This window comes from Ranitomeya variabilis, chromosome 3, assembly GCF_051348905.1.
Source record: "Ranitomeya variabilis isolate aRanVar5 chromosome 3, aRanVar5.hap1, whole genome shotgun sequence".
NCBI lineage: Eukaryota > Metazoa > Chordata > Amphibia > Anura > Dendrobatidae > Ranitomeya > Ranitomeya variabilis.
Genome location: NC_135234.1, coordinates 104,559,872 through 104,582,217, shown reverse-complemented (window position 1 = coordinate 104,582,217; position 22,346 = coordinate 104,559,872). Strand labels below are relative to the sequence as shown.

Here is a 22,346-nt window from a genome sequence, read left to right as displayed (position 1 = left end):
ATGGTCCAACTAAACGCAAACCGGATGGAATAGCATGCCGCTGCAAGATGCTGTGGTAGCCATGCTGGTTCAGTATGCCGTCAATTTTGAATAAATCCCCAACAGTGTCACCAGCAAAGCACCCCCACACCATCACACCTCCTCCTCCATGCTTCACGGTGGGAACCAGGCATGTAGAGTCCATCCGTTCTCCTTTTCTGCGTCGCACAAAGACACAGTGGTTGGAACCAAAGATCTCAAATTTGGACTTCTCAGACCAAAGCACAGATTTCCCCTGGTCTAATGTCCATTCCTTGTGTTCTTTAGCCCAAACAAGTCTCTTCTGCTTGTTGCCTGTCCTTAACAGTGGTTTCCTAGCAGCTATTTTACCATGAAGGCCTGATGCACAAAGTCTCCTCTTAACAGTTGTTGTAGAGATGTGTCTGCTACTAGAACTCTGTGTGACATTGACCTGGTCTCTAATCTGAGCTGCTGTTAACCTGCGATTTCTGAGGCTGGTGACTCGGATAAACTTTTTACCCTTCGCCACGACAGCACCCCACATGAGAGAGAGGGATCCGCCCCATAGGAACAGGAAACCTACAGAATAAAAGGAGGCGGTCCCCTCTCCTCCTCAGTTTAGGTTTCCTGTTCCTACAGGGACCCGGCTTACCTACAGATGAAGAGGATCCCTGGGCCATGCACCCGCCTGCGTCGGTCTCTGTGGGAACGGCAGGGGCTGCGGTTCCAGAAGCAGCGGCGGGGGAGCCCCTGCTTGCAGCCTCCTCCCTCGTCTGGCCAAGCATCCACGGTCCGGGTCCGGTCACCGTGGGTCCGCCCGGCACCGTGAGGACGCGCGCGCTGCTGCGGCCGGCTTAATATCCCCAGCCGCCGCATGGTGAGTGAGAGCGGCGCGTCTAACCCGGAAGTCGCTGGAGCACTTCCGGGGAGGCAGGAGAATGGGCGGCAAATTTAAAAATGCAGCGCTAGCGTCGGGCCGGTGTGTGTAAGATGGCTTCACCGGCCGACGATGCGCACTTGCCCGCAGTGCAACAGCGTTCTCCCAGCAAGGAGAGAAGCGCTAGGAGCAGCACAAAGAGTTGTGGTCGACCTCCAGAGAAGGGTTCTACCACCAAACGAAATCCGCCTCCAGAACCGGTACCTGTCAGCTTCACTGGGTGAGTTTTTGAAAGAGTCTCTACCTATATGCTGATATATGTTCCTCCTGTATCTTTCCTAGACTAAGAAAAGGACACACAAATCCAAGCACAAGGAATGTGCTTTATGTACGCAGCCCCTCCCGGATGATTATGTTAAAAAACTGTGTTCGGAGTGTATCATGCAAACCTTACGGCAGGAAAACATAATGACTCCATCAGATGTCAGAGCTATAATCCGGGAAGAAATGCAGGGGTTGGCGCAGACTAGTACCACCAGTACCCGTCAGCTTAGTAGGTCCAAATCTCCGGTCAGTTCACAGTCAGAGGACGTATGTATATCCTCAGGCGAAGCGGAATCCCAGCCGAGCTCATCCGAGACTGAAGGGGGACTTTGTCTTCCCAACAGCAGTGTGGACAATTTAATAAAATCCGTCAGAAGCACGATGGGGTGCTCAGATGAGAAAGAAAGTAAATCGGCTCAGGACATCATGTTCGCGGGGTTAGGACAGAGGAAACGTAGGTCCTTCCCCGTCATAAAAGCTATTAAAGAAATAGTAAAAAAAGAGTGGGATAAGCAAAATAGAGGTTTTCTACCATCATCCTCTAAAAGACGCTATCCCTTCAGCGACGAGGAGTTAAATACCTGGTCGAAGGTGCCGAAAGTGGATGCCGCTGTAGCCTCCACAACCAAACAGTCGGTCCTACCGGTGGAGGATTCAGGAGTCCTGACAGACCCGCTGGACCGTAAAGCGGAAGCTTTACTAAAAAGGTCATGGGAAGCCAACACGGGGGCGTTCAGGCCCGCCATATCTAGCACCTGCACTGCGAGGTCACTACTAGTGTGGATGGAGCAACTGGAGGAACAGATTAGAGGTAGAACTTCGAGAGAGTCAATCCTGCCGAAATTCCCTCTAATCAAGGAAGCAGTAGCATTCCTGGCTGATGCCTCTGTGGATTCGCTACGCCTAGCAGCCAGGTCAGCCGGCCTAGTGAACACAGCCCGGCGAGCACTCTGGCTAAAGAACTGGAAAGGGGACGCACAGGCCAAAGCAAAACTTTGTGCGATCCCCTGCCAGGGTGAGTTTCTTTTCGGAAAAACGCTGGATGAGCTCCTGAGTAAAGCAGGAGAAAGGAAAAAAGGCTTCCCTAACCAGTATCTTCCATCCTACAGGAGAGCCTTCAAAAGACGTCCCTTTACCAGGAACAAGCCGTTCGAACAAAGGGAGCGATGGGAGTCGAAGGACCCGAAGCAAAAAGGTGCCTTTTTTAGCGGGTCCCATAACCCGAAACGTAAATACCGCTAACCAGGAGGTAGGCGGCAGATTAAAATTCTTCCTCCCCAGATGGGAACAAATAACATCCAGCCAGTGGATTCTGGACATTGTACAATACGGCCTAAAATTGGATTTTGACCGAATCCCTTGGGATTCCTTTATAGTAACATCTCCAAAAGGTCAAGACCAACAAAGGGCTCTGGAATCAGAGATCCTATCTCTTCTGTCTAAAAAAGTCCTGATAGAAGTTCCCCAGGATCAAGAAGGGAAGGGGTTCTATTCCCCTTTATTCTTGATCAATAAGCCTGATGGTTCATTTAGAACCATCATAAACCTCAAGAGATTAAACGCCTTCCTGCATAATCATACCTTCAAAATGGAATCCATTAGTTCAACCATAAAACTCTTGTTTCCTAGGTGTGTCATGGCCGGAATAGACTTAAAGGATGCCTATTATCATCTTCCCATACATGCCGAACATCAAAAGTATCTAAGGGTTGCAATCATCCTGGAAGGACAGGTTCGTCACTTTCAGTATGTTGCAATGCCATTTGGGCTTTCTATGGCTCCCCGCGTCTTCACTAAGGTGATATTAGAAGTGATGGCTCATCTACGTCAACGAGATACCTTGATAATACCCTACCTAGATGACTTTCTAGTGGTGGGAAACTCTATGCTCCAGTGTAAAACCCGTCTATCTAATACGATCTCGTCCCTACAGGAGTTAGGTTGGATCGTCAACTTCGAGAAATCCCGGCTGGATCCAGAAACCGTCCAGACATTTCTAGGAATCCAGCTAGACTCCGTAAGTCAGAGATGCTTCCTCCCCCAGGCGAAGAAACTGACTATACAATCAAGGGTATCAGACGCAATAGGCAACCCCTACATGACACTAAGGAAGGGCATGTCTTTGCTGGGGTCATTATCATCATGTATCCCTGCTATACCATGGGCACAATTTCATACTCGTCAATTACAGTATGAGGTATTGTCGGCTCAGGGAAAAGACAGACATCTAGAAAGCAGAATAACTCTTTCCAAAGATGTCTTAGAATCACTATCCTGGTGGCTAGACATGGACCACCTCTCAGAGGGTGTGCCATGGATAATAGACCCGTCTAAAATAATTACCACCGACGCCAGCCCTATTGGGTGGGGAGCACATATGAAAGACAGTCTGGCCCAAGATACTTGGGACCAGGCAGAATTGTCATGTTCCTCCAATTGGAAGGAGTTAAAAGCGGTAGAATATGCCTTAAATCACTTTCTTCCGCAGATTCAAGGAGCAAATGTAAGAATTTACTCGGACAATTCCACCACAGTGGCATATGTGAACCGTCAAGGTGGTACAAGGTCAGGAAGTCTAATGACCATAGCTGCAGACATCTTCCAGCTGGCAGAGACTCATCTAACATCCCTAACAGCCCTGCACATCAGAGGTGTAGAGAACATCAGGGCAGACTACCTCAGCCGAAACGAGTTACGTCAAGGGGAATGGACCTTAAACAGATCCATATTCAGTATGATAACAGAATCATGGGGGATACCACAAATCGACCTATTTGCCACAAGAGACAACCGGCAAGTAAGAAGGTTCGCTTCCCTGAACGCCATGGATCACCCAGATATGTTGGACTCTCTCCACCATCCTTGGAGATTCCAGCTGGCATACGCCTTTCCTCCGATGTCTCTGATTCCACTAGTGATCAGAAAAATCAGGAGGGAACAAGCAAGAGTGATCCTCATTGCACCATTCTGGCCGAAAAGACCATGGTTCTCTTGTCTCCAGACCATGTGCCTATGCGATCCATGGATTCTCCCATCAGACAAGAAACTGCTGTCCCAAGGCCCCTTTTTCCACCCGCAAGTGAAAGGTCTTCACTTGACGGCGTGGAATTTGAGAGGCAACTACTAAGATCAAGAGGGTTCTCAGCAGAACTAGTAAACACCCTCTTATTGAGCAGGAAAAGACCTACCACCCTGATATATAGTAGGGTATGGAATAAATTCTTAGACTTTTACACGGTACCGTTCACTAAGCAAGTTCCAGTCACACCTATTCTAGAGTTCTTGCAAAAAGGCCGAGAGTTGGGGTTATCTGTAAATACCTTAAGAGTTCAGGTCTCGGCATTGGGAGCCCTATATGGATGCAATATAGCAGCTAATAGGTGGATCTCCAGATTCATAAAATCTTGTGAACGTAGTAAACCGGTCCATATTCCCCGTCTACCTCCGTGGGATTTAAATCTAGTGCTAGAGGCCTTAACCAGCTCCCCATTTGAGCCACTAGATTCAATACCTTTAAAAGTCCTGACATATAAAGTAGCCCTCTTGGTAGCCCTAACCTCAGCTAGACGGGTTAGCGACATCCAGGCCCTATCAGTAGACCCACCCTTCTTACTGATATTCCATGATCGGATAGTCCTAAAACCAGACCCCTCATACCTCCCTAAGGTAGCGTCCACCTACCACAGGTCCCAAGAGATATTTCTCCCTTCCTTTTTTGATTCACCTGTAACTCCAGAACAGCATAAATTCCACACCTTAGATGTCAGAAGAGCCATCCTGACCTATATAGAAAGGTGTCAGACATGGAGGGAGAGTAGGGCTCTGTTTATCTCCTTTCAGGGCCACAAGAAAGGACATGGGGTCACGAGAGCTACCATATCTCGATGGATCAGAGATGCTATCTGCTTGGCCTATACGTCAAAAGGCGAGATTCCTCCAGTGGGTATTAAAGCGCATTCAACACGAGCCATGGCTTCCTCCTGGGCGGAACAAGCGGATGTACCGATCCATTTAATATGTAAGGCCGCAACTTGGTCTACACCTTCTACCTTTTACAACCATTATAGACTTGATCTATCTACATCTTCGGATCTGACCTTTGGTAGAGCTGTTCTTAATACAGTAATCCCACCCAAATAATGAATCTCTGAAAATCTCTCATGTGGGGTGCTGTCGTGGCGAAGGGTAAAAAGCCGGATTACTCACCGGTAATGCTCTTTTAATGAGTCCACGACAGCACACATTTACTACCCTCCCTAAGTTATGCACAGCTCTTCCTTTTAAATTCACAAATAATGGTTGTATAGAGTTTAAGATATTTTGCTGAATAAGAATTAATACTAAAGCTTTTGCGGTTCCCTTTTTGTACTCTGTAAACTAAACTGAGGAGGAGAGGGGACCGCCTCCTTTTATTCTGTAGGTTTCCTGTTCCTATGGGGCGGATCCCTCTCTCTCATGTGGGGTGCTGTCGTGGACTCATTAAAAGAGCATTACCGGTGAGTAATCCGGCTTATCCTCAGAAGCAGAGGTGACTCTTGGTCTTCCTTTCCTGGGGCGGTCCTCATGTGAGCCAGTTTCTTTGTAGCGCTTGATGGTTTTTGCTACTGCACTTGGGGACATTTTCAAAGTTTTCCCAATTTTTTGGACTGACTGACCTTCATTTATTAAAGTAATGATAGCCACTCGTTTTTCTTTACTTAGCTGCTTTTTTTTCTTGCCATAATACAAATTCTAACAGTCTATTGTGCATCCACCAGACTTCTGCACAACACAACTGATGGTCCCAACCCCATTTATAAGGCAAGAAATCCCACTTAAAAAACCTGACATGGCACACCTGTGAAGTGAAAACCATTCCCGGTGACTATCTCTTGAAGCTCATCAAGAGTGTGCAAAGCCTCATCAAAGCAAAAGGTGGCTACTTTGAAGAACCTAGAATATAAGACTTAATTTAAATTGTTTCCAACTTTTTTGTTAAGCATATAATTCCACATGTGTTAATTCATAGTTTTGATGCCTTCAGTGTGAATTTACAATTTTCATACAAATACAATTTCATGAAAATACAGAAAAATCTTTAAATGAGAAGGTGTCCAAACTCCTGGTCTGTACTGTGTATATGTGTGTGTGTATGTATGTATGTATGTATGTATGCATGCGTGTGTGTATGTATGTATGTATGTATATATGTATATATGTATATATATATATATATATATATATATATATATATATATATATATATATATATATATATATATATATATATATATATATATATATATATATATATATATATATATATATATATATATATATATATATATATACATATATACACTCACACACTCACACATATACACAGTACAGACCAGGAGTTTGGACACCTTCTCATTTAAAGATTTTTCTGTATTTTCATGAAATTGTATTTGTATGAAAATTGTAAATTCACACTGAAGGCATCAAAACTATGAATTAACACATATGGAATTATATGCTTAACAAAAAAGTTGGAAACAATTGAAATTAAGTCTTATATTCTAGGTTCTTCAAAGTAGCCACCTTTTGCTTTGATGACTGCTTTGCACACTCTTGGCATTCTCTTGATGAGCTTCAAGAACCAAAAGAACCAAAGATCTCAAATTTGGACACATCAGACCAAAGCACAGATTTCCACTGGTCTAATGTCCATTCCTTGTATTCTTTAGCCCAAACAAGTCTCTTCTGCTTGTTGCCTGTCCTTAGCAGTGGTTTCCTAGCACTATTTTACCATGAAGGCCTGCTGCACAAAGTCTCCTCATAACAGTTGTTGTAGAGATGTGTCTGCTGCTTGAACTCTGTGTGGCAGTGACCTGGTCTCTAATCTGAGCTGCTGTTAACCTGCAATTTCTGAGGCTGGTGACTCGGATACACTTATCCTCAGAAGCAGAGGTGACTCTTGGTCTTCCTTTCCTGGGGCAGTCCTCATGTGAGCCTAGTTTGTTTTTGCAACTGCACTTGGGGACACTTTCAAAGTTTTCCCAATTTTACGGACTGACTGACCTTCATTTCTTAAAGTAATGATGGCCATTCATTTTTCTTTACTTAGCTGCTTTTTTCTTGCCATAGTACAAATTCTTACAGTCTATTCCAGTGATGGCGAACCTATGACACGCGTGTCAGTGCTGACACGCGTAGTAATTTTCAGTGACACGCAGGCCGCCGGCCGCGGCCCCATAGAAATTGCATCCTTACATTGCATGGCAAGCCATTCTGATTTTTTATCGGATCGGATGCCATGCAGGAGGTCTGTGGGCCCAAACAACAGAGCTCCGGCGCAGAGCGTCTAGGCCTGGGACTTCCGGTAGGCCCGGCGCAGCTCCCGGAAGTCCCAGGCCTCCGCGCGGGTCGGATGCCATGCAGGAGGTCTGTGGGCCCAAACAACAGAGCTCCGGTGCAGAGCGTCTAGGCCTGGGACTTCCGGTAGGCCCGGCGCAGGTTCCGGAAGTCCCAGCCTCTGCGCCGGAGCTCTGTTGTTTGGGCGGCATTGCGCTGCTCCCTGCTTCGCCGGCCGGAAAGATCGGACCTACCGGTCCCATGCCTAGACGCTCTGCGCCCTAGCTCTGTTATTTGGGCGGCATTGCGCTGCTCCCTGCTGCGCCGGCCGGAAGTCCCAGGCTGCACTTGGGATGCACTTCTGAGGCCTGAGGTGATTGCTGTCTGGAGGCCCTGTGATTGCTGTCTGGAGGCCCTGTGATTGCTGTCTGGAGGCCCTGTGATTGCTGTCTGGAGGCCCTGTGACTACTACAGCAACCATCATCCAGTGAACTGTGGGGTGTCATTGGCCATTACTGAGATAAGTGAGGGGGAGGCTGGAAGAGGCCTGTGCTATGGGTGCCGTTTCCCGCCATTAGGAACGCCATCTTGCAGCATAGTACAGACTCCATTTCACCACCATTACTGTTTGTTGTGCATCCTTATTAACCCCTATTTCTGCTAATTGCCTGCAGGGCTAACTATAAATCTTCTCTCATGGAGAAGCCACAAAATAAAAAACCAAAGTTAAGTAAAGGGAGTGGTAGTAGTAGCAGTAGCCGACCCTTTCAAGAGACATGGACTGAGATGTATGGCATTATAGAAAAAAATGGCAGATCATTTTGCGTTCTATGTAGTGAAACGGTAGTAAGCAGAACGTGGAATGTAAATAGACATTTTGAAACTAATCATTCCCAGCTCTTGAAAAAAAGTGAGGATGAAAGGAAGGAATACATTTCCAGGCAGCTACACCTTCATAAGAGCCAATCTAATTCCATCTTTAAATTTGTAAAAAGCTCTACAAATTTAGCATCTGCAAGTCTGAGCATTGCTCACTCCATAGCTCAGCATGGAAAAGCACTCAGTGAGGGAGAATTTATTAAAGATACTCTCTTAAGATGTGCACCAGTTCTATTTCATGATATGCAGAATAAACATGCAATTATTAAGAGAATATCTGAGTTACCACGGCAACAGCTGGAGTGCCACAGGTTCGCCATCACAAGAATTCCCCCTCCCCCTCACTTATCTTAGTTCACGGCACCGCACACAAGTTAAATAATAGCAAGACCAACAAAAGAAACCAACTGACAGATGAACAAAGAAGTCACTAAGCAGGTAAGTTAAATAATTATAATTATACATATTTGTTATTTAAACTATACATGTCGCAAAATTATGTTTTTTTTATCAAGGTGACACACCACCCAAGCTATGTTCGGTTTTTTGGCGAATTTTGACACACCAAGCTCAAAAGGTTGCCCATCACTGGTCTATTCAGTAGCACTATCAGCTGTGTATCCTCCAGACTTCTGCACAACACAACTGATGGTCCCAACCCCATTTATAATGCAAGAAATCCCACTTATTAAACCTGACGGGGCACACCAGTGAAGTGAAAACCATTCCCGGTGACTACCTCTTGAAGCTCATCAAGAGAATGCCAAGAGTGTGCAAAGCAGTCATCAAAGCAAAAGGTGGCTACTTTGAAGAACCTAGAATATAAGACAATTTCAGTTGTTTCACACTTTTTTGTTAAGTATATAATTCCACATGTGTTAATTCGTAGTTTTGATGCCTTCAGTGTGAATGTACAATTTTCATAATACAGAAAAATCTTTAAATGAGAAGGTGTGTCCAAACTTTTAGTCTGTAGTGTATATTTCATATTCTGTCTGATTTTTGATCGGATACCCAATGGATAGTGCACTGATCCATGCTATTCAATAGTGCTGTTCAGATGAATGTTTTGGGGTTTTTTTTCTCTCCGACGGTCCTTGAGAACAAAAATCGCAACTTGCACGACTTTCTTCCACATTTCGTATGAGGCTCACCCATTTAAATCTGTGGGTGTGTGGAGAAAAAAAACACACATGGACCATCCGAGTGGCATCCGATTTTTACAAATACAGTTTCCTAGCTTTATAATAGAAATGTATTTGATTATGTACAATTTTTAATGTAATTGTATGAAAACAGATCGCACACAGACATCACATGAACTTACTTGCACCTTCCCATGGCTGTGGTTAGGAGATGATCTACTGCTACCCAGGCAGTCAAACACTGGAGGTGCTGCGAGCATGTCTCTGTACATGTATATACAATGTTCTGCGTAAATGAAAAGTAAGATTTTAATCAATATCTCACGGAACATATAAAATATTTCCAAAATTTTGACACGAATGAGTTCGAGTTTTCCCAAAATCTAACATGAAAGTAAGGTTAATAATATTACTTTAATTTCAAAATCTTCGGTTTTAACCCTTTTCTGACCTCGGACGGGATAGTACATCCAAGGTCAGAACCCCCACTTTGATGCGGGCTCCGGCGGTAAGCCCACATCAAAGCCAGGACATGTCAGCTGTTTTGAACAGCTGACATGTGCCTGCAATAACGGCGGGTGGAATTGAGATTCGCCCACCGCTATTAACTAGTTAAATGCCTCTGTCAAACGCTGACAGCGGCATTTAACTAGCGCTTCCGGACGGAAATGCATGCATCGCTGACCCCTGTCACGGGATCAGGGGTCAGCGATGTGTCGGCATAACAACCAGAGGTCTTCTTGAGACCTCTATGGTTGTTGATGCCGGATTGCTGTGAGCGCCCCCCTGTGGTCGGCGCTCATACCAATGCAACAATTCTACTACATAGGAGCGATCTGAGGACGGGAAACTGTGTGACACACTGCGTACCCCCATTTGGTATGTTGTTGCTTTTCTCTACCTGTAAATTATGATAATATACTGTGCTGATTAATATACACATACTTATGGGAACTCTCTGAATGTTTCTAAATGCTTTTTGGTACTATATGATGCGTTTGTTGTATAACATCAGAGTGGGTGTTAGCATCAGGATGAGCTTTACTTTGTTAGAGCAGATGTCACTCTGTCTTCCTTGTCATGTAGTGTGCATTTGATTGCCAATTTTAGTCCGCCTAGCTGCTAGAGACCTTTTTGAATTTGGTATATTTAATAAACTTTGTAATATGTATCTAATTTTTGGACTATTGCACTGATTTATTCCTGCGGGTTTTTGTTGTTCGCTCCTTTGTAGCAGAGGCGGTCAAGTTGTGCCAGCTTCTAGTTTCCAATGAAGACTATTGAAGCATGACAAAAGTAAAAAAAAAAAAAAAAAAAAGTTTTCAAAAATATGAAAGTTTGAATCACCCCTCTTTCTCCCCATTCAAAATAAAACAATTAAAAGAAATCAAATATACACATATTTGGTATCGCCGCGTTCAGAATCGCCCGATCTATCAATAAAAAAAAGGATTAACCTGATCGCTAAACGGCGTGAGTAAGCCCTCACCCAACCCAGATCACGAAAAATGGAGACGCTACGGGTATCGGAAACTGGCGCAATTTTTTTCTTTCACCGCTTAGATAAAAAAAATAACCTAGACATGTTTGGTGTCTATGAACTTGTAATGACCTGGAGAATCAAAATGGCAGGTCAGTTTTAGCATTTAATGAACCTAGCAAAAAATCCAAACAAAAAACAAGTGTGGGATTGCACTTGCAATTTCACCCCACTTCGAATTTTTTTCCTGTTTTCTAGTAGATGACATGCTAAAACCAATGATGTCGTTCAAAAGTGTAATAAGTCCTCACATGGCCATATTGACCAAAAAATAAAAAAAAGTTATGGCTCTGGGAAGGAGGGGAGCGAAAAACGGAAAAATGAAAATACCCCTGGTCGTGAAGGGGTTAATCAAATGAGTGATGCTCAACTTATCGCTGCAGAATTCCGCATCAGTGTTTCAGTTGGGTTCAGAGCAGGAGACGTACTTTGCCAATGAATCACTTTCACCTTGTTCTTCAGAAATGCAACAGATGTGTATTTTGGATTACTTTCATGTTCGAAAAATGCACGTCTACCAAAAGCACAGAATGATGGTAACATAATCTCTATTAATAGATAGCAGTGCACCTGTGAATTTATGATGCCATCAATGAAATGTAGCTCCCCAACCTCAGCAGCACTGAAGCAGCCCCAAGTAAGGAGCCTGCCTCCACCATGTTTCACTGCAGCCACCATGCATTTATAAAAATGCATGGGGAACTACAGTACATTTCATTGATGGTATCATTAACTGACAAATGTACTGCTCTTTATTGAAAGAGAAGATGCTATTATCACGCCGTGCCCTTTGTAAACGTGCACTACATGACCGTGAGCCACATCTAAGGCCACTGTTGCATTTGTGAAAAAAAAGGGTGAAAGTGATTCACTGGCCAAGTGTCTCCTGATCTGAACACCTATGGGGAATTCTGAAGAGACAAGTTGAACATCACTCTCCTTTCAGCATCCAGGCTCTAAAAAGAGGTCTTTCTTGAAGGAATGAAAAAGTTATATTTTGCAGTTTGTCGACAACTTACAATTAATTTTTGCATCCACTAATTTAAGTAAAACTGAAGATTTTGGAATTAAAGTTGTACTATTAACCTTATTTCATGTTATGAGTTAAAACCTGTTCTATGAAACGGTCTTGTCAAAATTTGGTAATTGTTTTTTTGCGTTCAGTAAGATATTAATTAAAATCTTACTTTTCAAAGAGGGTGTGCTCATTTATGCCAAGCACAGTATGTTTATAGCCTACTTAGCAGGGGTGGGCAATACATGTCCCAAGGAGCTACATGTAACCACGTAATAATTATTTATTATGTTTTATATTTGTATCACTTGATATTGAGCAGAATTAAGTATGTTGAGCAGCAGATAGTGCGAATACATGTTACAGTAGGGCTCCTGCTATTCAGACTTAATAAATAATATATAAATATAAAAAATTGACACTGCTAGATATTTGATATTTACTACTTAATGGCACCCTTTAAAATGAATGGACAACTTTTTCAAGTCTACTGCTTGGATCATTGTCTATGTATGACATCCGAATAGGTAGAGGTGACTCTAGTTATCATGGCTGTGCTGCCTTTGCTTTTTTTTACTGTGAGCACACTGAAAAACTACTACCTGGAAACTGTCAGTAACCTGCTATTGACAATGTGTTTTCTTTTTGTTTGTGTGTTTCTATTTAGCCTTTTGTAAATAAAGCTTAATCATTGAATAATAGAAAGTTACTCAATGTTTCCTGAAATCTCTACTTGAATCCAGGCAGTGGAAACAATGTTGTTTACATTATTACATTGTTCTCAATGTCAAGCAGCAGCAGCAAAAGCAAACAAGATAATTAGGTTGTGTAAAAACAGAGATGCGATCCCCATGTATTACCCCTTTATAAATCACTGATGAGGTCACATCTAGAATATGGGACCAGTTCTGGGCTCCACATTTTAAAGGATATTCAGAAGTTAGTTCAATGGTGGGCAACTAGATTATTACAAGGGATGGACGGCCTCTCATATGATGAGAGGTTGGACTTGTTTACCGTATATACTCAAGTATAAGCCGAGACCAATAATTTTGCCACAAAAAACTGGGAAAACTTAATGACTTGAGTTTAAGCCTAGGGTGGAAAATGCAGCAGCTACCAGTAAATGTCAAAAATAAAAATAGATACCAATAAAAGTAAAATTAATTGAGACATCAGTAGGTTAATAATAATAATAATAATAATAATAATTTTTATTTATATAGCGCCAACATATTCCGCAGCACTTTACAATTAAGCGGGGACATCTACAGACAATAAATTCAGTACAAGTTAAGACAATTTAAACAGTGACATTAGGGGTGAGGTCCCTGCTCGCAAGCTTACAATCTACAAGGAAGTGTGTGTGTGGGGGGGGGGGGGGGACGACACAATAGGTGAAAAGTGCTTGTTATTTCTGGTCTGGCAATTATAATAAATAGGGATTTTCATATAAAGCTGCATTATCCGGTCATCAGCCCGTGTGTTTAAGTGCAATAGTCAAGTATCAAGTGCAGTTATCATGTGCACGGAGGGTGTGGAGACAGATGAATAGTAGTGTGCAGATTCAGAATAATATTTGGAAGGAGGGAACAGGGCAAAGTTAGTTTACTGAGTAGTTGATGTGGTAGGCTTGTTTGAAGAGATGGGTTTTTGAAGCGCTAAAGGTTAAGTGTTTTTGAATATCTATATTGAATCAGAAGCCCCATATAATGCTCCATACAGTTCATGATTGCCCCATAAGATGCTCCATACAAAATACACCCCATATAATGCTGCACAAATGCTGATTATGGCCCCGTAAGATGCTCCATAAAGATAATTGCCCCATATAGTGCTCCACAAATGCTGATTATGGCCCCATAAGATGCTCCATAGACACATTTGCCCTATATGCTGTTGCTGCGAAGAAAAAAAAAAAATCCTACTCGCCTCTCCTCACTCAGGCCTCCGGCACTTGCTATAGTCACCTGTCCGCGTTCCACCACTGGGCGCAAGCTGTGTCTTCCGCGTCCTCTGCACTGACTGTTCAGGCAGAGGGCGGCGCGCACACTAATCGTGCCCTCTGACCTGAGCGTCACTGCAGAGGACGTGGAAGATGGAGCGGTGTCGACGGTGAAACTGGGGACAGGTGAATATCTCTCACTGCGCCCGTCATACTCCCCTGCTCCTGGCACGGTCCCTGCACATCCCTGGTTCTCCGGGCGCTGACAGCTTCTTCCTGTATTGAGCGGTCACATGGTACCGCTCATTACAGTAATGAATATGCGGCTCCACCCCTATGGGAGTGGAGTTGGGTCCATATTCATTACTGTAATGAGCGGTACCATGTGACCGCTCAATACAGGAAGAAGCTGTCAGCGCCCAGAGAACCAGGGACGTGCAGGGACCACGTCAGGAGCAGGTGAGTATTATTACACAGCTCCGCTCCCCCCTCCCCTGCGGACCCCTGGGTATGACTCGAGTATAAGCCGAGAGAGGCTTTTTCAGCCTAAAAAAAGAAAGAAAGGCGATTCCAGCAGCTAGATAGGAAAAGGTTCTTTATAGTTAGAGCAGTCAGACTGTGGAATGCCGACCACAAGCGGTAGTAATGTCCGACATTAGAACAGCTTTTAAAAAAAGGTCTGGACAATTTCCTCAGTACACAGAACATTGTGGATTATAGTTAATTTAGTGACAAAATGTATGATTGGTGGAGAAAGGTTGAACTAGATGGACCTAGGACTTTTTTCAACCTATGTAACATACAGAAGCGAAGTACCAATGCTTATTATTTCTGAGAGATGTAATGATCTGGAGGTTAGGACAGGAGAGAGTTGTTTGCAGCCTATACTGATACATTGTCACAAAAATGATCAGAATCCGTTGGAAAGTCCACAGACTAAACACTCCATGTGGACATACACTTAGTGTCCTGCTTTGATTAAAATTCTAACACTAGTGAGTAATCTGAGCAAAAAAAAAATTATATGGCATCGGCGTCTCTGAGTTGGTGTCCATTTTGGTGGAGTCGGAGCCAATATAAAATGGACCGACTCCTAAAATAAATAATAAATTGGGTTCAGTGCAGAATGTGCTGTAAATGTTTTCATAAGAATTTGGATAAGTTCTGAATTGTCCTATAAATGTCTGTTCTGTTCCTGATCTAAGGACTTTTAGCTGAGATGAATCTGTGCTGCACTTTATGTACATGCTCAGTAGTGATCAGTGCTGTGGGGTCGTAGATGAGATGAATCTGTGCTACACTTTATGTACATAATAATAATCTTTATTTATATAGCGCCAACATATTCCGCAGCACTTTACAGTTTAACAGCTTCAAACACACGCACACACTAACACTTTAATAAGTGAACATGATAGGCCGCTCTGAACAAGTGTGTTTTGAGGGAGCGCTTGAAACTATGCAAATTGTGGATGGTCCGAATATCTTGGGGTAGAGCATTCCAGAGGTTTGGTGCAGCACAGGAGAGGTCTTGGAGTTGGGAGTGGGAGGTACGGATTAGTGCAGAGGTTAGTTGAAAGTTGTTTGCAGAGCTCAGTGGTCGGTTAGGCCGATAGACCAAAATGAGGGAGGAGATGTAAGGGGGTGCCGCACTGTGAAGAGCTTTGTGGGTGAGAACAAGTACTTTGAATTGGATGTACATGCTCAGTAGTGATCAGTTCTGTGGGGTCGTAGAGGAGATGAATCTGTGCTGCACTTTATGTACATGCTCAGTAGTGACCAGTGCTGTGGGGTCGGGAGTCGGCGGGTTTGGCTTACAGTCTCCACAGCCCTATACTTATCATTATGTAATCTTCTTTTTCTTTTTTTATACACTTCATATCATGTACTTGCCTCAGACTGGCATCTGGCTGGTCAGGATTGTTGTGCAGTATACCAGTTATTTCTTCCATGTGTTATGAAGATGGAAGATGATCTACTGTAGAAAGGATTGCTATGGCGATTAGGTGCACAGGGTATGACATGGCAAATGACAGCACCCACATATTATTGGGCATTTAGAATTCAATAGAAATGATAGTGGAATAATAATTCCATTTCATGGATGTCACTGGTATAAAGAGCCTTTCAGCATTAGATATTGTTTATCAAGGGTGTTGTCATGATAATATGCCTGGAAGCCCAGAGAAGTGGATGTACTTAGAAAGTACATAAAGTGTTTTTTTTCTAAAATAAATAGCATAAGGCGGCAGCAGCCTGACTGGCTGCACTTGGCAATACCTGCCGCCAGCACTTGCTGCTCACGTGGACAACGTATAAAAATCGCCACAAGTGTGTGGAAATCAAGGTGTCACCCGCTGGCCAATGATTGCCAGAATGCAAACTATGGAATGAATATTTTCTTAAAACTTCTATTTTCTCTGCAGTTTACATGTTCCCTCCTCTTTTATCTATAGCAGGCTTGGGTAAAGTGCGACCCTCTGGCTATATTCAGCTCTTTGGACAATCCTGTATGGCCCGCGGACCAGGACAGCCAGAGGGCTGCAAGCAGTGGAAGAACACAGCAAGCAGCTGCCTGGTAGTGGATACAGTGGTGGAGGAGGGAGCCATCGCTCTCGGCCCCACTGTTCAGCCTGTGTGAGGCTGAGTTCGTATGGCTGCGTAGTTCCTCCCTTAAGCTCCGCCTACTTCCGCATGCGTCCTGCGTACCTATCTTTAACATTGGGTACGCAGGGACATGCTTTGTATGCGGATGTGGCGTTTTGACGTGCCCGCCGACCGCACAGGAACGTAACTTTTTGTGAACCCGGCCTGACTGAGTAACAGTGCAGCAGGCATGATGGTGTCGCAAGATTGTCCTTGCTGTGCAGAACCTCACTTCACACACTGCACAATTAATTTTGATTTGTCAGTTCTTGGGGGAAATCGGAACATCATGCTGTGGAGTTTCTTCATGGTGTGTGTGTGTGTGTGTGTGTGTGTGTGTGTGTGTGTGTGTGTGTGTGAGGAGCTGAGGGGCCTTCATACTGTGTGTGGGTAAGGCATGAGGGGGCTATCCTACTGTGTATGTGTTTGTGTGGACACTTTAAAGACCATCATAATGTTTGAGTGTGTGTAGGGGGGAGCTGCTGGGACCATCATAGTCTGTGTGTGTTTGTGGGGTTCGGGAGCTGTGAGGACCATCATAGAGTGTGTGAGCTGTGGAGACCAGCATGGTGTGTGTGTGTGTGTGTGTGTGTGTGTGTGTGTGTGTGTGTGTGTGTAAAGGAGGACTAAGGTGGCCTTCATGTTGTGTATGTGTTGGATCCATCATACAATGCGTGTGTGTCTATGGGAGGGAGGGTTTCAAGGTCCATCATGCGTTGTGTGGGGGGCTGTGGGGTCCATCATTCAATGTGTGTGTGTCTATGGGAGGGAGGGTTTCAAGGTCCATCATGCGTTGTGTGGGGGGCTGTGGGGTCCATCATTCAATGTGTGTGTGTCTATGGGAGGGAGGGTTTCAAGGTCCATCATGCGTTGTGTGGGGGGCTGTGGGGTCCATCATTCAATGTGTGTATGGGGAGCTGTGAGGCATCATACTGTGTGGGGGGAGCGTTTTTTCAAGATGCAAAATCTGAATAACAAGAGAAGTATGATTTTAATGTGTCCCCCCCCCCTCCAAATCTTATAAAAAGCAGTATATTTTATGGGCTTGATTTGCCGCTACAGGTAAGAATACAGGTTACAATAAGCCATATCATAACATGTATTAGCAGTAGGAGCCAATCACTATACTTAATTCTGCTCAATATTAGGAGGTACAGACTAATATACCGTAATATAATGGAGTAGACGTAAGTATGACCTGTTGATTAGGACAGCCACTGTGTCTCATGTGGAATATTAGTTGCCCACCCTTGATCTATAGTGAAGAGAGGGGAAAGAAGGCAGAATGAAAAATGTATTTCTGAAACCTCCATCTGAGTAAGAGAAATGTCGGGGAAAGCCCACCCTCCTCCACTCACTAATTTACATGAAGATTTCCACTGGGGATTTTCCTTAAAAGAAACATGTGATGTGATTGTAAGAAGTTCCTCAAAATGAGATTGCATGAAAGCCCACTCACCTGTTATGCTGCATTATTCTGTGTGGGAGTGATAGTCCTGATGGAAGATCGTGGTCCTAAAATCTGAAGGGAGTCTGCTGCCAGCATGATGGCAGATGTTTGTGTACCTTCATGGTTTCTTTCCCCAATCAAAAAGAACATACTAGGTGGGGGAACCTGAAGAGATTAAAGAGCATAGTGGAGCACCCCCCGTAGGGCAGTGGGGTACTCGGTACCGGGCCCTTCGGTTCTCAAGGGGGATGTCACGGTGGCTGACCCGGTCCGTGGAAAAGTTCCCACGCTCGAGTTCATATGAGGGCATCCAGCAGAGGGCGCATCACCGCAACTCAAGGTAACTACAGGTCACCCTGCTTTCCATTCATTCCCCGGGGTTTTTACAGGCACGAGCACTGCTTTAGCAGAGCTCCTGGCTGTAAAATGATTTAACCCCTTCAGATGGATTTACTTCGTGGGACTTGACCTGAGCGACGGAAGGTATGAGATATTGTTGTTTTTTTATTTTTCCTTTGTTACAGAACGAGGGTCTTCAGGTGGATTACCAGTATAATAAAATATTACAACAACCTGTGTCTTTATTTCATTAAAATACTTTTAAATAACGTGTGTGTGTTTTATTAACCATTTCGTACTATTGGATTAATAATGGATAGGTGTCATAATTGACGCCTGTCCATTATTAATCTGGCTTAATGTCACCTTACAATAGCAAGGTGACATTAACCCTTTATTACCCCATATCCCACCGCTACACGGGAGTGGGAAGAGAGTGGCCAAGTGCCAGAATAGGCGCATCTTCCAGATGTGCCTTTTCTGGGGTGGCTGGGGGCAGATGTTTGTTGCCGGGGGGGGGGGGCAATAACCATGGACCCTCTCTAGGCTTTTAATATCTGCCCTCAGTCACTGGCTTTACTACTCTGGCGGAGAAAATTGTGCGGGAGCCCACGCCAATTTGTTCCGCCATTTAACCCTTTATTTCACAAGCTACAGCGCCCAAATTTTGCACATACACACTACTAACATTAGTAGTGTGGAATATGCAAAAAAAAAGGGGATATGAGATGGTTTACTGTATGTAAACCATGTCTCATATCCTGTCGGGTTTGGGAAGGAGAAATGAAAAGCCGGCAATTGAATTACCGGCTTTTCTCTAACACCGCTGCATATTTCTCGCAAGTCACACTGTTGGTCCGTGTGTAATCTGTATTTTTCTCGCCCCCATAGACTTTCATTGGCGATTTTTTTTTTTTTTTTTTTTTTTTTTTTTTTGCGCAATACGGTGACAAACGCAGCATGCTGCGATTTTCTGCGGCCGTACAAGACCGTATATTACGGATGCGTAATATACGGCAGATAGGAGCTGGGCCATAGAGATTAATTGGGCCGTGTGCAATGCGTATTTTACGGACGTAGTTAATGCGCTCATACGTCCGTAAAACTCGCTAGTGTGACGCCGGCCTTATTGTGAAGTGTGCCCTACGAAATAGGAGCATAGCTCCCCCTGGTGGACTGGAGTGTGAAGTGTGTTGTATGGTTTGTGATACCTGGTAAAGAGATCTCCTTTATTGCCTTCAGATGTAACATCACTCCCCCTGGTGGAAGAATGACATTACTGCAACGACCAGGACCCTGGGGCGCTGCACTAGCATATTATAGCCTACTATTTGCACACTAGCCCTTTCAATGAATCGGCTGTCTGATGAAGGTGTACTTAAAGGAACCTGTCACGTTGTCCATGTAGTCCGCTCTGTGGACAGCATGGTATAGAGAAATAGAAGATGAAAAGAATGATATATAGGTTTTTTGGAAAAGATTCATATCCTGTGTTTTATTAATTGAAATATGTATCTGTAGGAGTCCAGTTGGTGGCCCTCCTCAGTGGGCGGCCCTCCTCAGTGATTGACATCTATCTCTGCAGGCACAGTCATGGTACTGCTCCTCCTGCTCCATAACATTCGGCCTGCAGATCTGATACCATTTTTAACCTTTTCCCATAATGATTGAAACATTACAGTAACCGAATCCTGTATTGTAGATAAAAACATACATCACTAAGTATCATTCAAGAGTGATGTTCTTATTTCTTCGTTATCGAGGTTCTGAACAGTGACTAGTAGCATTGCCATGTTACTTATCTGAGCGCTGTCATTCAACAACCCTGTGTTGTCATCACATGGCTTTCTTAATTTATCTACTTGATGTATACCATAAATGTTTCTAGAGGATGATAGGAAGCCAAATCACTGAGTCATTGGTTACAGAGAATATATTACATAGCTGTATACATTGAGTAAGATTTATCTGATGATGACACTTGTGTTTAATTCACACGTTAAGTACTTGATGCATTTCTCCTTCGCCTCATTGGGGGACACAGACCGTGGGTGTAGCTGCTGCCACTAGGAGGCTGACACTAAGTGATACAAAGAAAGTTATCTCCTTCCCTGCAGTATACACCCTCCTGCTGGCTCTCAGCTAACCAGTTCTTGCTTAGTGTCCATAGGAGGCACACGGGCGGGTCTGCTATTCAGACCCAAAACTCTTTATTATTTTATTTTTATCTCTTACATTTTTTATTTTACTTTTTACAACGAAGGGGCGATGAATCCTTCCAAGGCTCCGATCTCCCCCTTTCAAGTCTCCGATCTCCCCGAACCATCAACAGGCGAGCACGAAGAGTGTCGCCTGTCCGTATCCTTTCCTACGACGTGCCACGCCTGAGCTGATTCTTTGGGGCGACTGGTCCCTTCAAGGGCACCGATCTCCCCACACCCTGAATGGACGAGCACATGGAGTGTCGCCTCCACATATCCTCTTCCGCAGCCAGGCCTATTGCCAGACAACTGGCCCTGTCCACCCTGGGGCTGAAGTCCATGGATGTACAGAGGCCCCCCTCTTCAGCGTCCGAACAGCCCCCACTGTCCCACCACGGTTAAAGCGGATGGCACAAGGAGGCGGACGGTTCCCCTCCACCTCCCTAACAAAGGGACGGTGGATTGAGGTTTACTCCTCTAACCCTGCACCGTCCACGCTGCAATACCTGACCTGCAGCAGAAGAGTAGAGTGCGTGCACCTTCCTCGGCGCTGAAAGTAATCCACGGCAGCTCCATGCCGGGACACGCACCGATAGTGAGTGGGCCTCTGCAGAGAGGGATATTCACATGCTGACATGCAGCCTCAGCTTCCCTGTGGCCCACCTCCCTACGGTAATTCTCCGGCCAGCTGCAAAAATTTAGCCTCCGGCTTCGGCCGGCGTGTAGGCCTCATCCTGAAAGCCGTGCCCGCACTGTGGCGCGCTAAGGCGGCTCCGCCCACCTTTTCTGGCGCTTCTCGCCTAGTATGGGAACGCTCGCTTCTCTCAGCCACCACCAACGTCCCTCTATTCTACCCCTGGTATTGCTCCCGCCGGCTGCAGAAATTTAGGCCCCAGCTTGGGCCTATTCATGGAAGTCACAGGGGCGATGGTTTTGCATTCAAGGGGCACATGCAACCAGGTAAGAAAGTACTGCTCTTCCCCCTGTGCTTAAAGGCACATGACCAGTATTCCCTAATCTTAAAGGCACATGACCAGCATTCCCTGGTCTTAGCGGCACATGACCAGCATTCCCTGGTCTTAGCGGCACATGACCAGCATTCCCTGGTCTTAGCGGCACATGACCAGCATTCCCTGGTCTTAGCGGCACATGACCAGCATTCCCTGGTCTTAGCGGCACATGACCAGCATTCCCTGGTCTTAGCGGCACATGACCAGTATTCCCTGGTCTTAGCGGCACATGACCAGTATTCCCTGGTCTTAGCGGCACATGACCAGCATTCCCTGGTCTTAGCGGCACATGACCAGCATTCCCTGGTCTTAGCGGCACATGACCAGCATTCCCTGGTCTTAGCGGCACATGACCAGTCTGAAACCGGTCACCCTAAATGAGCTCAGGAGCCCTACGCCGCCGACCCCAGCTTATCCCAGAGTACCTAGTTCCCTGAGTGGGCTTCTTCCCCCTTCTTCAGATGGAGTTCCTCCGTTCAGCCACTACTTGAACAGAAAAAGGTGGAGTTTCTGGCATCCACCGACATTCGGGATGCTCACCTTCACATTCCTATTTTTTCCCTCTTCAAAAATTCCTTCGCTTTTCCTTTCGCAAACAGCTTTTTCAAATCACGACCTTGTCCTTCGGCCTTGCTACCACACCGAGTGTTCGCAGGGGTT

General features: G+C 44.8%; 2 protein-coding genes across 3 annotated transcripts in view; both read left to right on the top strand.

The window, feature by feature from the left end:
* The window catches only part of RILP (Rab interacting lysosomal protein), a 67,152-nt gene that overhangs the window by 6,950 nt on the left and 37,856 nt on the right, over positions 1 to 22,346 (top strand). The gene's annotated exons all lie outside the window — the stretch shown is intronic.
* Positions 1,184 to 16,681, top strand: LOC143817070 (uncharacterized). The gene is made up of 4 exons (XM_077298166.1): positions 1,184 to 2,216; positions 2,311 to 2,830; positions 11,543 to 11,616; positions 16,467 to 16,681. The coding sequence occupies exons 1-4, from the start codon at positions 1,319 to 1,321 to the stop codon at positions 16,679 to 16,681; spliced, it is 1,707 nt and encodes a 568-aa protein (XP_077154281.1). The 5' UTR covers positions 1,184 to 1,318.

What these genes read in the sequence shown, in the direction of transcription:
- LOC143817070 (XM_077298166.1), top strand. Translation starts at nt 1,319, where the DNA reads ATGCAAACCTTACGGCAGGAAAACATAATGACTCCATCAGATGTCAGA. An exon ending in TTGTGCGATCCCCTGCCAGG is followed by an intron (nt 2,217 to 2,310) that starts GTGAGTTTCTTT and finishes TCCATCCTACAG; the next exon opens with GAGAGCCTTCAAAAGACGTC. An exon ending in ACCAAAAGCACAGAATGATG is followed by an intron (nt 11,617 to 16,466) that starts GTAACATAATCT and finishes TTTTCTCTGCAG; the next exon opens with TTTACATGTTCCCTCCTCTT.